At 42.4% G+C, this 16,038-nt stretch overlaps 1 protein-coding gene across 1 annotated transcript in view; it reads left to right on the forward strand.

Annotated features, from left to right (window-relative positions):
- SYT16 (synaptotagmin 16) overlaps positions 1–16,038 on the forward strand; it is a 240,832-nt gene that overhangs the window by 11,833 nt on the left and 212,961 nt on the right. Inside the window, exon 2 of the mRNA XM_030213711.1 lies at positions 9,777–10,475. Coding sequence (XP_030069571.1) covers positions 9,899–10,475 — 577 coding nt within the window. The 5' untranslated portion in view covers positions 9,777–9,898. The remainder of the gene's footprint in view (positions 1–9,776; positions 10,476–16,038) is intronic.

The following is a 16,038-nucleotide window of genomic DNA, read 5'->3' on the forward strand; positions in this document are numbered from 1 at the left end:
ACTGTTACCAATAACCTACCCTTCAATTATGGGCTGCTCATGTCTTTGTCAGTGGGCAAACTTACAAAATCAGCAAGGGATCAAATACTTATTTCCCCCACTGTAACAGGTGGGGGGAGGGATGGGCCTGGGTCCGCCTACCTGAAGTGCACTGCACTCACTAAAAACTGCTCCAGGGACCTGCATACTGCTGTGATGGAGCTGGGTATGACATTTGAGGCTGGCATAGAAGCTGGCAAAAAATGTTTAAATTTTTTTTTTTGTGGGAGGGGGTTGGTGATCACTGGATGAGTAAGGGGAGGTCATCCTTGATTCCCTCTGGTGGTCATCTGGTCAGTTCGGGCACCTTTTCGTGGCTTGGTCGTGAAAAGAAAATGGACCAAGTAAAGTCAGCCAAATGCTCGTCAGGGATGCCCTTCTTTTTTCCATTATCGGCCGAGGACGCCCATCTCTTAATCATGCCCCAGTCCCTCCTTCGGTACGGTGCTGACACCCCCCCCCCCCCCGTGAACTTTGGTTGTCCCCGCGACGGAAAGCAGTTGAGGGCGCCCAAAATTGGATTTCGATTATGCCAATTTGGGTGACCCTGAGAGGACGCCCATCTCCCGTTTTGTGTCAGAAGATAGGCGCCCTTCTCTTTCGAAAATTCTCCTGATAGGCACCTTAGCCTTTTAACTAGGTGGCCTCTTATAAAATTAAACTTAGATTATGAGCCCATCAGGGGCAGTGCAAGACCTGTATAGTTATATGCAAACCGCCTCGATTTGATCTTCAAAAGAAGCAATATATCAAAAATTGATAAACATAAACAAACAAAGATATGTGTAATGTTGGATGGACAATGAATTAAACATCTGGAAGCATAATAAAAGGGGTCATTTAGGGGACATTCTGAGTGTGACTCCTCTTATATGTGTATGGGTCAATACTGAACCGGCTGCAGTCAGTGTTTTTTTTAAATACTGGCCATTGCAGGCTTTTCTGTACCCAGATGTTCAACGCCAGGCCATATTTGGATATCGGTGTGGAATGTCTGAGTACTAGGTAGCTGCTGGGTGCTACCCAGGTACTGCAGGTATTCGGTGGTGGTACTCAGATAGTTGCCCGGTTAATTTAGGACAGCCTAGACTCTACCTCTAAACAGTCCCTGCACTCCTTGGGTTGTACCAAGATGGTCTTCCCAGATTTTCAATGGCACTATCCTGGGTTAGACTTAGTAAGCATGAATTAACCAGGTAGGAGCCTTTCTACTCCAGTTATGTCACGCTGAATATCAACATAGATTATAGATTATATTCAGCTGCAAAGCATAGAATTAATATGTCTTGCTAAGGCACCCAAAAGGCAGAATATAAATCAGGCAGCATATGCCTGAAGATAGAGAGAAATGTAGAGCTCAAAATAGATTATAATGCCAGCAGCTCTATTTGGACAAAAAGCATATATAATTGCAAAATTAATCAGGTGGAAACCACCCCTAGAAAGTAGATGAACTAATAGGGCAGTTGCTAGGTAAAAGATTGTTCACTGGCAATGGCTGTATAACTCATTCTGAGAGCAAGATTCATATTATTTATATAAAATGTATTTAAGTCACAATTTTTCAGTGGTAGTTCAAGCCAAGTTACATTCAGGTATGGTAGGATTTTCCCTGTCCCCAGAGGGCTTAAAATCTATGTTGGTATCTGAAGCAGTGGGGAGTTTATTTATTATTTGGATTTTGCTCACACCTTTTTCAGTAGTAGCTCCAGGTGAGTTATATTCAGGGTTAAGTGACTTGCCTAAGACCCCAAGGAGTGTCAGTGGAATTTGAACCCTGCTCTTGTTGGCTCCACTTCTCCTTTCCTTTTCTATGATTGTGGTGCTGGGTGCTATGCCTGAGATCATTTTGGAGTTTGAACATTACAGTAAAGAGACAGTAGCAAATGTAGGTCTTGGTATGGTCCTCATTTCGTCTAATTGCACTACAGTTGATTAGCAAACCTGCTGCACTCCATGTGGCCTTATTCTAGTACTGTAATAGGGATTGCATTCCAGCTAGGATGATCAAGCAACTAGTGACAGAGATAGCTCTAGCAATACATATAGTTATCTTTACTGTCGTTATCTCTACTCTAGGGGCCCTTTTACTAAACCTCGTTAAACACTAATGTGGTAGTTTGCCTTTTTTAACATGCGGTAATCGTGTGCTTTTTAAATTTTATTTCTTTTTGGGAGGGTGCATGGCACGGGTGGGGAATGGGCATGGAAGCATTATCCAACTAGTACATGCACATTAGCATGCACTAACTGAATAGCACGAGCTTAACTTGGGAGCACGTAGTGCTTCCCCCCTGCACCTCCTAAATAGGAGGTGGTAAGTGCTCTCATGTGCTAATTGAAACATTGGCATAGGATCTGCAAATAAATAAATATATCAAATACCCCTAATATACTGCCATGGTAAAGCTAGGCTTAGTGTGCGGGGAAGTCTCTTGTTAGCACGCACTAAGACTAGATTTTGCCGCAGCTTAGTAAAAGGGATCCCTAGTTATTTGTATAGTTATCTCTACTCTAATGAATGCATTGTTGCAGGAAGGCCTTGTCCTTCAAAGTCTAGACAAGAAAATCATTAGCCCTATTGTAAAGAAGAGTGGCAGAGGAAAATAGGGATATAGCTGCTTATCGCCCTATGTCAAAATGACCTTTTTGGAATAAGTATTAGAAAATGAAGTTCTAAAACAGTTTGGAAAATCATCGAGAAAATGTTTGTCTTTTATATTACATTACTCAATTTTTATATTTTGCCTGCACCAATTCCAGTTCGAGGCAGATAACATGGTAAAAAGAAGCCGGAAACAATCGTCCAGGAAATACAAAATACATAGTACACAATAATACAATTCTAGTCAATCTTCATTATCCATTAACATAATCTTCCCAAAAAAATGCAGAATATCCAAAGTATATTAAAACTAACAATCCACCAAATTCAATAAATTGTATAGAAAAAGCTCTGGTAGATTTTACACTCTTACATGTTAGGAATGCCAGTTTTAATAGATTCCGAGTCCCATATCTTGAACATAGAAATTAAGGGCCTGTTTTACCATGCCGAGCTAGCAGTTCCCAAGCAGCAATGCTGACGGAGCCCATTCAAAGTTGATAAAAGAGGCCCTTAATTAAATTAAACATGTAGGGTTGGGCAATTCCTTGGATTATTTTAAATATATCAAGCAGTATATAATTTAAAATAAATTCTAGCTTTTACAGGTAACCAAATGCAACTGAATGTATCATAGTGTAACCCTTTCAAATTTGTGTAATGAACAAATCAACAGAATAGCAGTATTCTATGTGGTCTGTAACTTTCTTAATAATTGTTTAGAGCAGCTGAAATAAATAACATTGCAGTACTCCAACTTGGACAGCAATAATGCTTGCACAACCATTCTAAACTTGTCCTGATGAAAGAACTTTCAAATTCTTCTAAGATTACATATAATCCAGAAGCAACTTCCAGTGGCATACCAAGGAGGGGGCGGTCCGCCCCAGGTGCACGCCGCTGGGGGGGGGGGGGGGGTGCCGCGCGCCTGTCGGCTCTTCGTTTTCATGCTCCCTCTGCCCCGGAACAGGTTACTTCCAGTTCCGGGGCAGAGGGACCATGAAAACAAAGAGCTGGCAGGTGCGCGGCACCCCCCCCCCAGCGGTGTGCACCCGGGGGGGGGGGTTCTTTCGCTGGGGGGGGGCATCACGCTGTTCCGGGGGGGCGGGGCATATCGGCGATCCGCCCCGGGTGTCAGCCCCCCTAGGAACACCACTGGCAACTTCTAACAAGGCTGCTCACTTGGGTTTCCATTGTTAAGTTCTGATCCAGGACAATGCCCAGAATTTTCAATGAAGGTTCTTTAATTTATACTTCATATTGTTTATAACAAAGGAAGTCTTCTGACCAATGGTCTCCATGGTATCAATTAAAATAAACTTTGTCTTATCACTATTCAGTTTCAAGCGATTATTAAGGGTTTATTTTTGAAACAGAGAAATTTCCAAAAAATGGCATAACAGGCAGATATACGTATTGTTTTGCCGAAAAACGTCTAAAGCACATAATCAAACAAGCAAAAAAATGTCCAAGTCCTCCCCAAGTCCGCTAAATGCCGAAAAGAAGACATTCCCAGATGAGGTGCTTCATGGGCGTGAGACATAGGTGGTGTACGTGATGAACGTTTATTCTCGATAATGAATAGCAAAATGACTTCCTAGGGGCAGAAAGAAAAATGCCAGGAATTAGACCTGCTTTAAAAGAAGCATCTAGGGTAAGGCTAAACCTGTCTTTAGACTCATTTGTGATTTTGCTGAGTTGGAGAGTGGAGAGGTGGAAGTGGTCGTTTATGAGAAATAGTGAGAGTTGCTGAGTTGCTGTTGTTACCTTTGTGTGTTTGCCCGTTTGAACCTTTTGACCTTTACATTTCCTGCCTTGCCTCCTCTGTGTCTCACCTCCTCAAGTCCTTGCTCACACCTGCTAGCCCTCCAGCCACCGACATCCCTTCCTGGTTATCTTGCCTCCTTCCCCCATCAAACCCTCACTGTCCACAAATCCCCACACCTTCCATTTATTCTACATCCCTACCTGCTTGTCTTCTGTTTATTATTGTTCTTCTGTCCAGTACCAGTTTGTCACTGTGCTCTCTGTTTATGTGTGGGCTGCTGCTGCTGTTTATGTGAGGGCTGTGCGCTATTCCTGGGAGACTGATGGCAAGATGCACTAAAAAATCGTTAAAGCCCTTCCCTTACCGATTCCCTTAGCGAATCGGTAAGGAACGGGCATGCATCAAGGAAAAGGAATGCAAATGAGCTGCTCGTTGTAGCTCACTTGCATTCTCTATTCCATCGGTAAACAGTCGGCCAGTCGGCAGGTTGAGCATGCGCACAGCAGCCAAGCGTTATGTTGGCTGCTCTGCGCATGCCAAATACGTCTCTGTGCCGCCCAAAAGGAAGACACCGTAGAGTGCAGTTGAGGACGTCCATCCAAAAAGACGTCCTTTTTGGACGTCCCCCCAATAATAAAAATGTCCTTTTTGGATGTGCTTCACTCAGCTAAGAGACCTTGAAGTCTCTGAGCCAATCACAAAGCATTTAGCTGAGCTAAACGTGCTGTGATTGGCTCAGAGACTTCAAGGTCTCCCAGCTGAGTGAAGGACGTCCAAAAAGGATGTTTTTATTATTGCGGGGGGGGGGGGGGGGGAGAGGGGAGGATGTTCTTTATGGACGTCCCTGACGAGCACTTGGCTTTCTTTTTTCCCTTCCGCCGCTGCCCCCCCTCAGGTCGCTGTTCCCCCCTCCCCCCTGCATTGAAATCACAGCTTCCCGCAGCCCTGGCCTCCTTACCATCCTCCACGCCCCGGGACCGCGGCCCCGCCGCCCCCCCTGAGGTTGAGGTCGTCGTCGCCGCTGCTGCTCCCCCTCCACTCGCCCCCCTCCATCTGCTACTGGGCCGGGCCCTCACAGCGCCTCTTACCTCCGTATGAAGGCGCTGCAGCAGGCAACAGCAGATCGCCTCCCTTCGGACTACCCTCCTTCCCTCCCTGTGTCTCCCCCTCGCAGAACTACATCAGACGAGGGCGGGCCAGGGACGGAAGGAGGGAGGCCCAAAGGGAAGCGATCTGCTGTTACCTGCTGCAGCGCCTTCACACGGATTTAGCATACCATGGTTAGTGGAGGGGGTACCCAAAATTACTTGTCATTGATATTCTGTATATTCTGATTTCAGCAATGTTTTGTTGTTCTTTCTTATGAAAAATCAATACCATGTATTGCAACAACAAAGGGACCTCACTGTATATGAACCTGCCTATGTATGATGCTTCACCACATGAGTGGTGTTATGATCTGAAGGGGGGAGGGCAATGCTTCTCACTCAGTTTTCCAAACTGCGTATTGATCCCATGGAGATATTGTGTGGAGGCAGGTGCTGGTGGTTCATCAAGATTTGACTCCTGTGCTTCAGGAGCTCTGACTCCTGCACAGAGAAATTGGGCTCCCTGTGCAGTGACATGGCTGTACAAACTGAGGGATTCCATTATAGAATTAGTGATCTCTACACTGCATCAGGGTGCCAAAAAGAAGGCACCAATTTATAGAATTACCTCCTACGTTTTTATGTGTAGTTCATAAATACTGTTTAACTCCAACATTAATAGCTTCAACCAAGTCACTAAGTTTTAAGAAAAATGGGGAATATTTTGGGTCAACAGACAAAACAATTAGCTGTGTTGTATTTGCAGAGCACCCAGATATTTATTTATTTATTTGGTTGGTTGGTTTCCATCCAGTGAAATGATGTGGAATTGCTGAGTCACTATTTTTAATGTTTTGTGTGGTAATTCTTCTCAGGAACAGTCATAGGGCCCCTTTTACAAAGTGGTGGTACTTGTACAGCTGCTTTGCCTTGAGTCTCCTTTGTTGTAGGTTGTCACTCCTGCCATCTGCATCTCTCCTCTCTCTCTCTCTCCACTTGGACAGGTCACACACCCTCCTTGGTCTTTCTGCTCTTCTCAAGTGCCTCTTGGTTGGTTGGGACTCACTTCTCACTTTTCTCTGCAATTATATGTCCTAGGGCCTGTTCTCTATCTGGTGCAGAAGCTCCACTCACATGGCATCCCTTTTCTCTTTTAGGGACTTGCCTTCACAGAGACCAATTTACTCACAACCCTCTTGGCTCAAGGCTAACAGGATGAACTCAGGACTTGGGTTCTACCTCCTCTCATGCCAGATCATCCACTCATACTCCCACGCTCCTTGGCTTCACTCCTCTCCCTCATCTGAAATGGAACACTTTGGTAGCTTTACTTTACCTTTCCTCTTACGGGTCCTCCTTTATGATCCCCTCCTTACTTCTTCTGCTGGCTCTCTATGCCCCTCTGATTAAGGTGAAGTTTTGGCTTAAGCCCTTAACTTTCTCTAGGAACAGGCCCTTTACCTTCTTCTTCTTTGGGGTAGAGGATCTAGGTTCTTACTGGGTCCCTGGATGGGTAGCCCACTCCTATTCCTCCTATGTCTTTGGACTCCCTGTGGGGAAGGAAGGCAGTGGTCACCTTCCCACACTCATGACAACTCCAAAGTAGGACCTGTGCTGGGCAGACGTCTGCAGTCTGTGCCCCAAAATTGACAGGGAGAGACAAATTAAGTATAACAGTGTTAAATAATGAAGAAATGGAACCTGTGCAGAGTGCGAGATTCCACTCTGGCCACCTTGTTGGGCAGACTGGATAGACCGTGCAGATCTTTATCTACCAATAATTACTATACTTCCCTCCAGTTTTGGAGAACATCTACTACTAAGGTCTGTCAGATTAGCCCACCCACTCATTGAATAACACTCTGGAGCAAGGTTCCAGATTGTCCCTTTTGTTACTGCAAAGAGGGCACATTTTGGTGTCCTGCTAAACATTTATGAGTGTCAGCGGGGGAAATAGGATTCAAACCCTGCTTTTTCTGATTCTTAACCCACTGCTCTAACCATGAGGAGGGTAATTCTGTACAGCACATGCTAACAGTTATGCACTGATTACATATGTGCTTCATTAGAATGGCATATGTGCACATATACCTGCATATAGACAGTGACACGTAAATGACAAAATTCTGCCTAAGCACTATTCTGTAAATATGTGCGTATCTTACATAGCGCCTGGATTCTATATATGCCCCCCAAAGTTGCACACCCAAGTTTGGGCTCACTTCTGAGATGCAATTGCAAATATATTGGATAATGAAATCTGAACCATCAATAATTGGGTGTTAACAAGCAATTATTGATGTTAATTGGCACTAATTAAAATTTGCATGCGCATCTAGATGCGCACTATTCTATAAGGCATGTTGCTTAACTCCCATAGTGCGTATCTCAAAAGGAGGCATGGCCATAGGCATGTTGGAGGTATTCTGAAAAGTTGCATGTTATTTACACCAGGTTTCAGCTAGTATAAGTCCAGCATCCAAAAGTTAGGTGCGGGATCCGCGCTAAATGCCATCCTATATAATGCGCATGTCTTTTATAGAATAGTGCTTAGTGCTGAATTTTTTTCAGCACCTAAGTTTCAATGCTGTTTATTGAATTCCCTCCAGCATGAAGGTGTACACATAGGAGGAGTCACAATTATGCACGATATATAGAGTAAATTACGTGTATAACTTACAGAAATCCATGTTATGCATGTATCACCTGCACTTAGGTACACACGCTTATGCCATCTTTATGGCTGGCATAAACACTTGTACCTAACTCGTAGGCATGCATTTTCACCATTATGCTAGTATTCTATAAAGAAAAGCAGGTGCCTGTGTTCCTTTATAGAATAGGCCCCTACTGAGCACCCAGTTATAGAATTACCCCAACCCACTCCTTCCCCTGATAAATGCAGTGAAATGAAATGTTGCTATGCGGTCACGGGCAAATTGTGAACAGAGGGAACAAGCATGCATTTGTAAAGTTAATGACATGAGTATACGTTTGGAACCTGATATTCAGCCCATTGAGGTAAGTAGCTTGTAAGCTGCTTACAGCTGTGGACTGAAATAAACCTGGATATTCAATGATGAGCCATGTCCGGCTTCCAGCACTGAATATTCAGGTATCTGCAGTCACCTGGAAGCTAATCGTGTACTGGCTGATATTCAGACTGGTACCCTGTTAATTCAGCAGATAAAATTAGGACAGCCTTTTTGCTGTCTTAACTTTATCGACAAATCTGAGTATCATTGCTAACCAGCTATGTAGCAGTTCTGCCCAAACTCTGACTCTGGACCACCCCTATCTTGGTCTGTTAAGGAATGGCTGGTTAGAGCCAATATTCAGTGGCACTACCCAGTTAAATGCTGCTGAATATTGGCAGGTGGCCATCTCAGAGGGGTTTAACCAGGCAGGAGTTCTTAGATTGGAACATTTACAAACTATCAATTGCTGGCATGGAGGAAGGAGAAATTGTAAGGGTGAACAGTGTTGGAAGATGAGATATCAGTCAGAAAATTGAGAGATTAAAAATATGTGTACAATGTATTTTTGTGAACCTTCTTGATCTAAGTTATTTTGTTTGAATGTATCTTTAGAACTATGTAGCATTTTGGTCCTCAAAATTTGTTTTTGTGTGTAACTAGTGATATATAAATTGAGTCCTTCAGAGGGGATGTGTCCATCTACTCATTCCAAATAGATATGTGCCTTTTAATTTTTGCTGAGTAATTTTCCATTAAGCTAATAACTAATTAAATTGAATGGGCCTGATATTCAAAAAAAGCTGATGGGCTGATATTGAGGCCATAGCAGTCAGGAGTTACAAAGGTGCTGAATGCCATGGGCAGATTCTAAACTGGATATTTAATACTGGGCCTAATCTGGACATTGGCACTGAATATCCAGGTCTTCAGCTGCCACTGGAACTTACCCATGTGCAAGCTGATATTCCGACTGGTTACCCGAAAAGTGCATTAGCATAAGACCAGAATTTCAAAATTTAGAAAAAAAGGCTATTTTATGGCCGCACTAGATATGGGCTTAGAGTATGGGAAGGACCCACATAAGGGTGCACTAAGCCCATTTACTAGTGCAGCTTAGTAAAAGGGCACCAAAGTTAGGAACATAAATCCTTTGAATAGTGGGCTCAATATATTTAATAGTCTGAAAATTCAGATCATTGGTAACTTGGTGGTGGCTACTAGATTGAAAATAAAAACTAGGTTTTACTTCTTTGGTTTGGTTGGATAGCTTCTAATGTACTGTATCAATTTTTTTTCAGAAACATTGAGAGGAACACATACTTTAATTTATTACAATGCTTATTCTGTAGCTTGCAGAACTGTAGGTGTGGTATGCTGGCAAAACTGAACATTTGGAGTTTATGATCATCATATTCTGATCATGGTGCTAAATATGGCTTCTCAGGATGTTCAGAGTTTCTTCCAGCCTCTTTCCTCTTGGATGTCTCGAATGTGTGAAGCAATTCAACAAGCTGGAGACTCAATGCTTTTTTCCATTAACAATTTAAACAAAAGAGATAGTAATCCAGATGCGGACATGAACCAAGACTTTGACTTGGAAGACGAAGAAGATGACCATGGAAATGATCTTGATTTTGATGAAGATACTGATCCTTCCAAAAACCTGGAAAACAACCAGCATTGGCTTCAGGAAGACAATGATAATTCATTATTGGATTATGATCTCAATCCTGTAGCAACTGGAGAAAGACTAGACACTAGCCTACAAAATCAAGAGAAATCTCCACCAAACTCTGACTGTTCTGAATCATCTCGAAACAAGACAAATTCTGTAGCTTCTACTGGATCAGCACACACTAGCTATCAAGCATACAATGATGATGTTGTAATTATGCTTCCACCAATATCTGAGGAAGAAGAACATATAGACCAGCAGAGAAAGAAACTTCAGCAGGACCTTGATAGTCAAGCACATTGCTCTTTAGAAAATATTAATGGTAAGAAGCCCAGAGTAGGTAAGTTAACTGCACTTACCTTTATAGCAATATTCCAAACTCTTGAGTTTTCCCTAATATCTTTTGTTGACTTGTTCACATCTTCATTTTATTTTATGTTATGCTTATATCTGGATTCTGACCAGAACCATCATAGGTGCCCTGACCTCATTGAGTAATGCAGTTCATATCTCACATGTTAAATTTAGATCTTAGAGACTCAACATGTTTGCATGCTGTAGATTCTACTCAGACTAAAGAATACAGCAGAACTGTTTACAAATTGAGAAGCCCTAACTTCTGCTTCGTTATTTAAACTAGCAAAATTTCTGTTTTTATTTTATCAGGTCCAGAACAGTGTATATAGATGATATCTGGAGGAACATTTTCGATATGACGTCTAAGTCAGACTTTGGACATTTTGCACTAAACTTCCCAAATCTGAATAGGAAAAATGGCCCTTTTTGAAACAGCAAAACATCTATCTTTTTTTTTTTTTTCTGAAAATGGCCACATGCAAAATGTTTCTGTGCTTTGTGCTTTTATCTTTTGGGCCATTTTCAAAAATAAAAAAAATGTCCAAGTGAACAACATAGAAAGTCAAACCATTGGGATGTAGGAGGAGCCAGTAGACTAGCTACACAGACATCCCAGGAGAGCAATGGGCACCCTAGGGGGCACTGCAGTGGACTTCATATAAAAGTTCCTAGTACACATCTCACTGTTACCCCCTTATACTGTACCCAACTGATACACCACAATAATAGGGGTCACCTATATGTGGGTACAGTAGGCTTGGGGGAGTGTGGGAGGGCTCATGCTTTCCACCACAAGTGTAACAGGTAGCGTGGGATATGGGCCTGGGTCCTTCTATCTATAGAACACTCTACTGACCACAACACCACTTCAGGAACCTACTTGCTGCTCTAATAGACCTGGCTATAACATCTGAAGGTGTCATAGAGGCTGATAAGTAATATTTTAAATCACATCTTTGGAGGGGCGGGAGGGGGGTCATTTTTTTGTGCCTTATTCTTTCTAAAAATAGGTCTACATCAAAAATTGAAATTTCAGCCCTAGACATTTTCATTTTGCTCTATTATGGCTGTAAAATATTGAAGTCTTAGGAACCCCCTAAGCCTGCACCCCGAAATGCCCCCGACATACTCCCTTGTGATCTGGATGCACTGCAGTTGAATTGCATAGATAAATGTCTACAAAGTAGGTTTAGAAAATACCAATTTGGATGTTTTGAGAAGAAATTCATCCAAATGCTGCTTTATGACACTTTTTGGATATTTTTCTCTTTCAAAAATGAGCTCCATAGTATAATATGCTCTACACGCTGATGAGTGGAATACATTTCTCAATCATCTCAATATGGTCCTTTTACCGTATTTTCCTGACAGGGCTCCAGGGAATTTTTGCAATGGAAATTGACACCAAATAAATATTAGATTAGCACAAGTCCATCATCAGATTTTCAGTCCTGCCTACTGTCTGTTCTCATTTTCATATGCATTTATAATTACATAATTTTAAACAAATCTCTCAAAGTGCATCTCACATTTACTTATGTTGTGCTTGGATCAGAAATATCTGAGCAGCATTCAGACAGCAAACTCTTAAGATTTCCTAGGAAATTTAATCAATAGAAATAAAACATGGAACAGAAAATAAGATGATACCTTTTTTATTGGGCATAATACATTTCTTGATTAGCTTTCAAAGGTTGCCCTTCTTCGTCAGATCGGAAATAAGCAAATGTTGGTAGATGACAGTGTATATAAGTGAAACATTCAAAGCATTTCAGTGACAGTCTAACAGGATGGGGGTGGCTAGATTATGCATGGGAACATCAAAGCATTTCAGTGACAGTCTAACAGGATTAAATAATATGCCATAAATAGGTTGGCATATTGGGGTGCTGTCCAACCTCTTTATGGCTGAGCTGGAAGAGACATTTCTGAATACATATCAGACCAAACCCCTAAAATACTACCGGTACATCAATGACATTTTTATGATTTGGACTGAGGGGGAAGAAACTCTGAAACAATTTTACAATTCCTTCAATACATACTATCCTACAATCAGATTCAAAATTGACTACTCCCCAGAAAAAGTCAACTTTTTGGACACCACAGTCTCAATCAGCGATGGCTATATACAAACATCCATATACAAGAAACCCACAGACAAATGCAGCTACCTGCACAACTCTAGCTTCCACCTTTCACATACAAAAAGATCCATTATTTACAGCCAAGCCACAAGATACCACAGTATCTGCTCTGACCCAGGGGACAGAGACAGACACCTTGAAACCATGACTGCATCCTTCAAACAGAAAGGCTACAACCCGAAAATAATCTCCAAGAATATTGCCTCCTCCCTCAAAACACACAGGGAAAATCTGCTACAGTACAAAGAAAAAAAAGTCACAGACAGAATCCCCCTTATAGTGACATACAACCCAGAGCTGGAAAAATTAAGAAAAATCATAAAAGATCTGCAGCCTCTACTCCAGGAGGATGAATTACTGATAGAGATATTCCCATCCCCACCAGTGCTGGCCTTCCGACAGCCACCCAACTTAAAACACAAGCTAATTAGAAGTAAGCTCCCAACACAGACTCAAAAAGAAAGGAATGGCACACATCCTTGCAATATATCCAGCTGCAAACTATGCCAAAATATTTCACAGGACTCCACGGTCATTCACAAAGGAAAAATATTCAACATTAAGGAATCTTTCACGTGCTCATCTTCCAATGTGGTATATATCATTCAGTGTAAAAAAATGCAACGAAGGCTGCTACATTGGAGAAACAAGTCAGATGCTAAAGAAGAGATTTAATTTACATAGACACCATATGAAAAATGCTAGTACCAATAAAGATGTCACGCCTGTGGGGCAGCACTTTACAAAACCAGAACACTGTACCAGTGATTTCATGGTAAGAATCCTAAAAGGGAACTTTAAAACAATACAGGAACGTAAGACCTTTGAAGTCAGAATGATCAAATATTTTGACACCCACCAGAGAGGACTTAACAAAGATCTGGGTTTTCTAGCCCATTATAAAGCATAAAATTGTATTGCTTTGTAAGTTGTATTGCTCTGTCACCTTCCTGTCTCCCTGACTGTCACCTATCCACCCCCATCCTGTTAGACTGTCACTGAAATGCTTTGATGTTTCACTCAGATATACTGTCATCTACCAACATTTGCTTATTTCCGATCTGACGAAGAAGGGCAACCTTCGAAAGCTAATCAAGAAATGTATTAAGTTATGTCCAATAAAAAAAGGTATCTTATTTTCTTTTCCATGTTTTATTTCTATTGATTACCTTTAAAAGTGGACTAACACGGCTACCACACCTCTCTACTAGGAAATTTAAATATCAATAAAGGAACACATTTCTAGGTAGATACAGTTGCTCAAGGAGGGACGGGGCAGGGAACTGGGGGAGAAATGGGGCTGAAGTTACAAAATATGTTGGACGAATCAATATCCTACCATGATCTTTATCTCCTTATTATGGTATAGAATAAGGATGAGGAGTGTGGCAGGAGCAGTAGCAATATATGATTCTTCTTACATTTTATCGTGATTGCAAGTTACAGTTTTCAAAGTCTTGTCTTTCTATTTTATGTAGTAGGAGAAGATAGTGAATCAAGAAGATGAAAAAGAGCAAACTTTGGGCTCCTTTTACAAAGCTGTGATACCATTAGTGGTGCGCTGAATGCAAAGAAGCCCATGGAAATAGAAAGCAAAGAGACTTACCTTTAGCAGATATTCTCCTAGAACAGTAGGCCTTATATTCTTACATGTGGGTAACACGGGTTCATGTTGCTGGTCTGGAGCTTGTAACTAGGAGCTTATAAGAAGCTTTAAACAGGTCTTTGAGTGTGAGACATGCTGCACCATGCATATGCAAGTATCTTCCCATCCGCCGTGAGAGCATAAGAAAAAAGGAGACAAATGCAAGGGTAGGTGTGAGGGTATGTGAGAATATAAGGCCTGCTGTTCTCAGAGAATACTTGCTACAGGTAAGTATCTTCGCTTTCTCCGAGGACAAGCAGGCCTATAATTCTCACATGTGGGAATCCCTAGCTACCAAGCTTATCAAAAACAACAGCAGTGGTCAATTGGACCTCACAATGGCAAGGGCAATATAGTAATTAACCTGAAACTATATACAATCTGAGTGAGAATGCAGCCTGGAACAGAACAAAATGGGCCTAGGAGGGTGGAATAGTACTCTAGACCCCAAACAAACTCTGCAGAACTTTCTGTCCAAAGCCACTGTCACGTCGGGTATCCTGCTCAAGGCAGAAATGAGATGTGAATGTATGTACTGAGGACTACGTCACATCCTTGCAAAATTCTTCAATGGAGGCTGACCTCAAGTGGGCTACCTCTGCAGCCATGGCTCTGACATTGTGCCCCTGACCTGGGCATAAGTGAAAGAAATGCAATATGCCAGCCAACTAAAAATGGTGCATTTTCCGATGCCAACCCCATCCTGTTGGGATCAAAAAAAATGAAAAGTTGGGTGAACTGTCTGTAGGGCCTAGTCCACTCCAAGTAAAAGGCCAATGATCATTTGCAGTCCAAAGTGTACAGTGTGCTTTTGCCAGGATGGGCATGAGGATGGGGGAAGAATGTTGGCAAAACAACTGACTGGTTCAGATGGAACTCTGACACAACCTTAGGTAGGAACTTAGGGTGCATGCGGAGGACTATTCTGTTATGATGATATTTAGTATAAGGTGCGCCCGCTACTAAGGCCCGAAGCTCACTGACCCTGTGGCTGAAGTAGCCACCAAAAATAAGATCTTCCAGGTCAAGTACTTCAGTTAACAGCAATCAAGTGGCTCCAAAAGAGCATTCATCAGCTGAGTGAGAATTACATTGAGGTCCCATGACACAGGTGGAGGTTTGACAGGGGGCTTTGTCAACAGCAAACCTCTCATGAATTGAACAACTAGAGGCTGTCCAGAGATGGGCTTACCATCTACACGTTGATGATAAGCACTAATAGCACTGAGGTGAACCCTTATGGAGTTGGTCTTGAGACCAGACTCAGAGATGTGCAGAAGGTATTCAAGCAAGGTCTGTGTAGGGCAGGAAACAGGTTCTAGGGCTATGCACTCACACCAGATGGCAAACCTCCTCCATTTGAAAGAATAACATCTCTTAGTGGAATCTTTTCTGGAAACCAGCAAGACTTTGGGGAGACCCTCAGGAAGATGCAAGGAAGCAAATTCTATGTTCTCAACATCCAGGCTGAGAGAGCAGAGACTGGAGATTGGGATGCAGAAGAGATCCCTCATTCTGCGTGATGAGGGTTGGAAAACACTCAAATCTCCACGGTTCTTCAGAGGATAACTCCAGAAGAAGAGGGAACCAGACCTGCCGGGGCCAGTAGGGAGTGATCAGGATCATGGACCCTCTGTCTAGCTTGAGTTTTTCAAAGTCTTCCCCACAAGAGGAATTGGAGGATATGTATACAGAAATCCTGTCCCCCACTGAAGAAGGTAGGCATCCAACGCTAG

The sequence above is a fragment of the Microcaecilia unicolor genome, chromosome 9 (assembly GCF_901765095.1).
Source record: "Microcaecilia unicolor chromosome 9, aMicUni1.1, whole genome shotgun sequence".
In the NCBI taxonomy this organism is placed as follows: Eukaryota; Metazoa; Chordata; class Amphibia; order Gymnophiona; family Siphonopidae; genus Microcaecilia; species Microcaecilia unicolor.